This window comes from Triturus cristatus, chromosome 4_1 (genome assembly GCF_964204655.1).
Source record: "Triturus cristatus chromosome 4_1, aTriCri1.1, whole genome shotgun sequence".
NCBI classification, from domain to species: Eukaryota; Metazoa; Chordata; class Amphibia; order Caudata; family Salamandridae; genus Triturus; species Triturus cristatus.
The window spans coordinates 214802227-214805014 of NC_140585.1; the positions used below are offsets into that span (position 1 = coordinate 214802227).

General features: G+C 41.4%; 1 protein-coding gene across 1 annotated transcript; it reads right to left on the minus strand.

Moving 5' to 3' along the window:
* Positions 1-604: 604 nt before the first annotated feature.
* Positions 605-1564, minus strand: LOC146854090 (olfactory receptor 5AP2-like). Its single transcript, XM_085651005.1, has one exon. The coding sequence runs from the start codon at positions 1562-1564 to the stop codon at positions 605-607; it is 960 nt and encodes a 319-aa protein (XP_085507131.1).
* Between the last annotated feature and the right edge of the window lie 1224 nt (positions 1565-2788).

Sequence of the window (2788 nt, forward strand, 5' to 3'; positions counted from 1 at the left end):
AAAATGTTTCCTAGGGTTGCCAAGAAGAGCTTTCGTTCTGTGGACCTGATGACAGGCTTTTGGGTCCAAAATGTATAAAGTGGAAAAGAAATGATTTGGTCCACCTCGGTCCACACAATGGATGTCCGCAAATGAATGATCCGGATATCTCTTCTATTTAAGCCTTTCATGCTGAACACAATAAAAGAATGCACATTTTTCCCAAAAACCACTGAACAGACTTGTTCCAAACCAAGCAGAGCATCGTTGGGTACAGTTCTACTGTTTACATGATAAGTTTAGTGTAACTCCATTAATAGTATCCCTTTTTAATTAAAATGGAAAAGATATCACTCTTTTGATCCTCCCCCCAATCCCCAAATGTTCTTGCTTATCGGATCTACATAAAAATTGCCAAGCTGAGCTCAAAAACGATGACATTTTTGGGGGAAAGGTCATGCAGATTTGTTTCACTGAAATGGAAACTCTGATCTAATCATAACTAGATAGGTGCTATTACAAACTGTGCAACATAAATATTTGCCTGTGATTTAGTGCTGCAATTTCAAAGTCTGCAATATGTCATATTATGAAATTCTTGGAAAATGTCTTTTTTAATAGCATGTTAGGTTTTCAACGACCATATTTTCAACTTCATCATTTTAGCAAGTGCCCCTTTCACATCCTTGTTCCTGAGACTGTAGATTAGTGGGTTCATTACAGGTGAAACAACAGCATATACAACAGATGCCACCTTGTCCTTTTCACCAGGGACATTGAGGGCTGGACGTACATAGGTGTAGATAATGCCTCCATAGAACAAGGTAACAACCATGAGGTGAGATGAACAAGTGGCAAAGGCCTTTCTTTTGTTGGCAGCTGAGGGCATCTTGAAAACGCATCTGAGGATGTTAATATAGGAAAGGACAATAAGGAGAAAGCAGAACATGCCATAAAACACGTCAGCTGCAAGTATCACCTTGTCATTAATGAGAGTATCAGAGGAGGAAACCTTGAGGACTGGTGGTATTTCACAAAAGAAGTGGTCCAGTTCAATCCGCTCACAGAAAGACATCCTTGTGATTAGGATGGTGTGGACAAAGGAGACAACCAGGCTTGAAACCCATATGGCTATCACCGTAGAGAGGCAGAACTCCATACTCATGATGTTGGTATAGCGAAGAGGGTTACAGATGGCCACATATCTATCAAAGGCCATAAGTGCCAGAATGAGAAGCTCTGTTCCCAGAAACGCCGAACAAAAAAAAAGCTGGGTAAGGCAGCTTGAGTAGGAAATGGACTTTGTTTCTGACATCAGGGTCTCCAGCATCTTGGGGATGATAGAGGAGGTGCAGCAGATGTCCAAGGTGGCAAGGTTCCCCAGGAAAAAGTACATCGGTGTATGCAGATGAGCATCAGCACCTATCATAGTGATAATCAAAAGGTTACCCAGGAGAGCCATCAAGTAGATCAGCAGAAACAAGGTGAAAAATGTGGACTGAAGCTGTGGGTGATCGGAGAAGCCAAGGAGAAAGAATTCGGAGGCATAAGTTTGATTCAGCCCTTCGCTGGTCATGTGATGCATTATCTGGAGCTCTGAGATATTAACATACTGGTTATTTTAGGGTATTGATGAAGGAGGAAAACCATAATATCAATAGACCTTTGGTGAGAGCTGCACCTTTCATTTATCACTGCAGATCACTAATTCACTTCCTGGTTGTCCTTAGTGAAAAATACATTATTTACCATTAAAGCACTTGCGCTTTCCTTATCACTTATTTAATTGTTGACTTTAAATAAATTCACGGTTGCCTTTTTGTAGCATTCATACACTTAGGTTTGTTTAAATGTGTTTTAATGCTTCATGAACTAAGGGCCTCATTTATGAAGTTTTTGCTCAGGGTAGCGCTGCAAGGAATCTTGCTGTGCTACCCTGAGTAAAATGAAGAGGGCAGGAAGGCTGTGAGATATGGTGTATTCCTGTCCTTTTCCTCTGTACTGGCTCACAATGGCCTGTCACGCTTTAACTCAGGCACCGTTGGGCCATGGTACAAGGATGTCTTTGTTGCAGGGGTGATTGTTCTTGTGCAGGAAGGGACAACTTTCTGCACAAAAACAAACACAAGAAGTGTTTTTCTCTTTCTATGTGTGGTGCAGAATGCAGCACACATTAAAAGAGGAAAAGACGGGGAGAAATAAAAGTATTTCTCCTCATTGTGCCTCCCCAACACCACCCCTGGAGTGGCATTAGAATCTGACGGATTCCCAGGTTTACGATTCCTCGTATATCTGGGAATGCTTCAGATTCCATGGGTGTTTTGTGTGGGAACACTCACAGCATAACCCATGAAATTACCCTTTCACACAGTGTTCTGGGTAGAAGGGGCACATATTTACACGCCATGAAAAGCCACAAAAAGTGGCTTTGCGTGGCCTTGAAAATATGCTGTGGCACATTGCCCAACCGGAGCATCAAAAAAGTAACACTCTAGCAGCGCGAAAGTCAAATTTCAGGGTATAAATTAGACGTAAATATAATTGGAGGGTGCAAAAACATTTCAGCACAAATAACATTTGTGGTTTTCAACAAAGAACTGGGGTAGTAATGTATCAGAGGATGCACATCTTAGCAATTATCAACATCAAATTGGGTGTATAGTAATACTTGCCGGGGAAACAGTAAAATCGGTGACAAATTTGATAAACGGTGCCGCTCGGGATTAGAAAGCACCCTACTACCTAAGTGCTGGATTGTATGTATCATGCGATGCAATCCCCGTAGTTAACAGATTTTATACATAAATTA

Excerpts from the sequence above, each read along its gene's own strand:
- LOC146854090 (XM_085651005.1), bottom strand. The coding sequence starts at position 1,564 with ATGCATCACATGACCAGCGAAGGGCTGAATCAAACTTATGCCTCCGAA.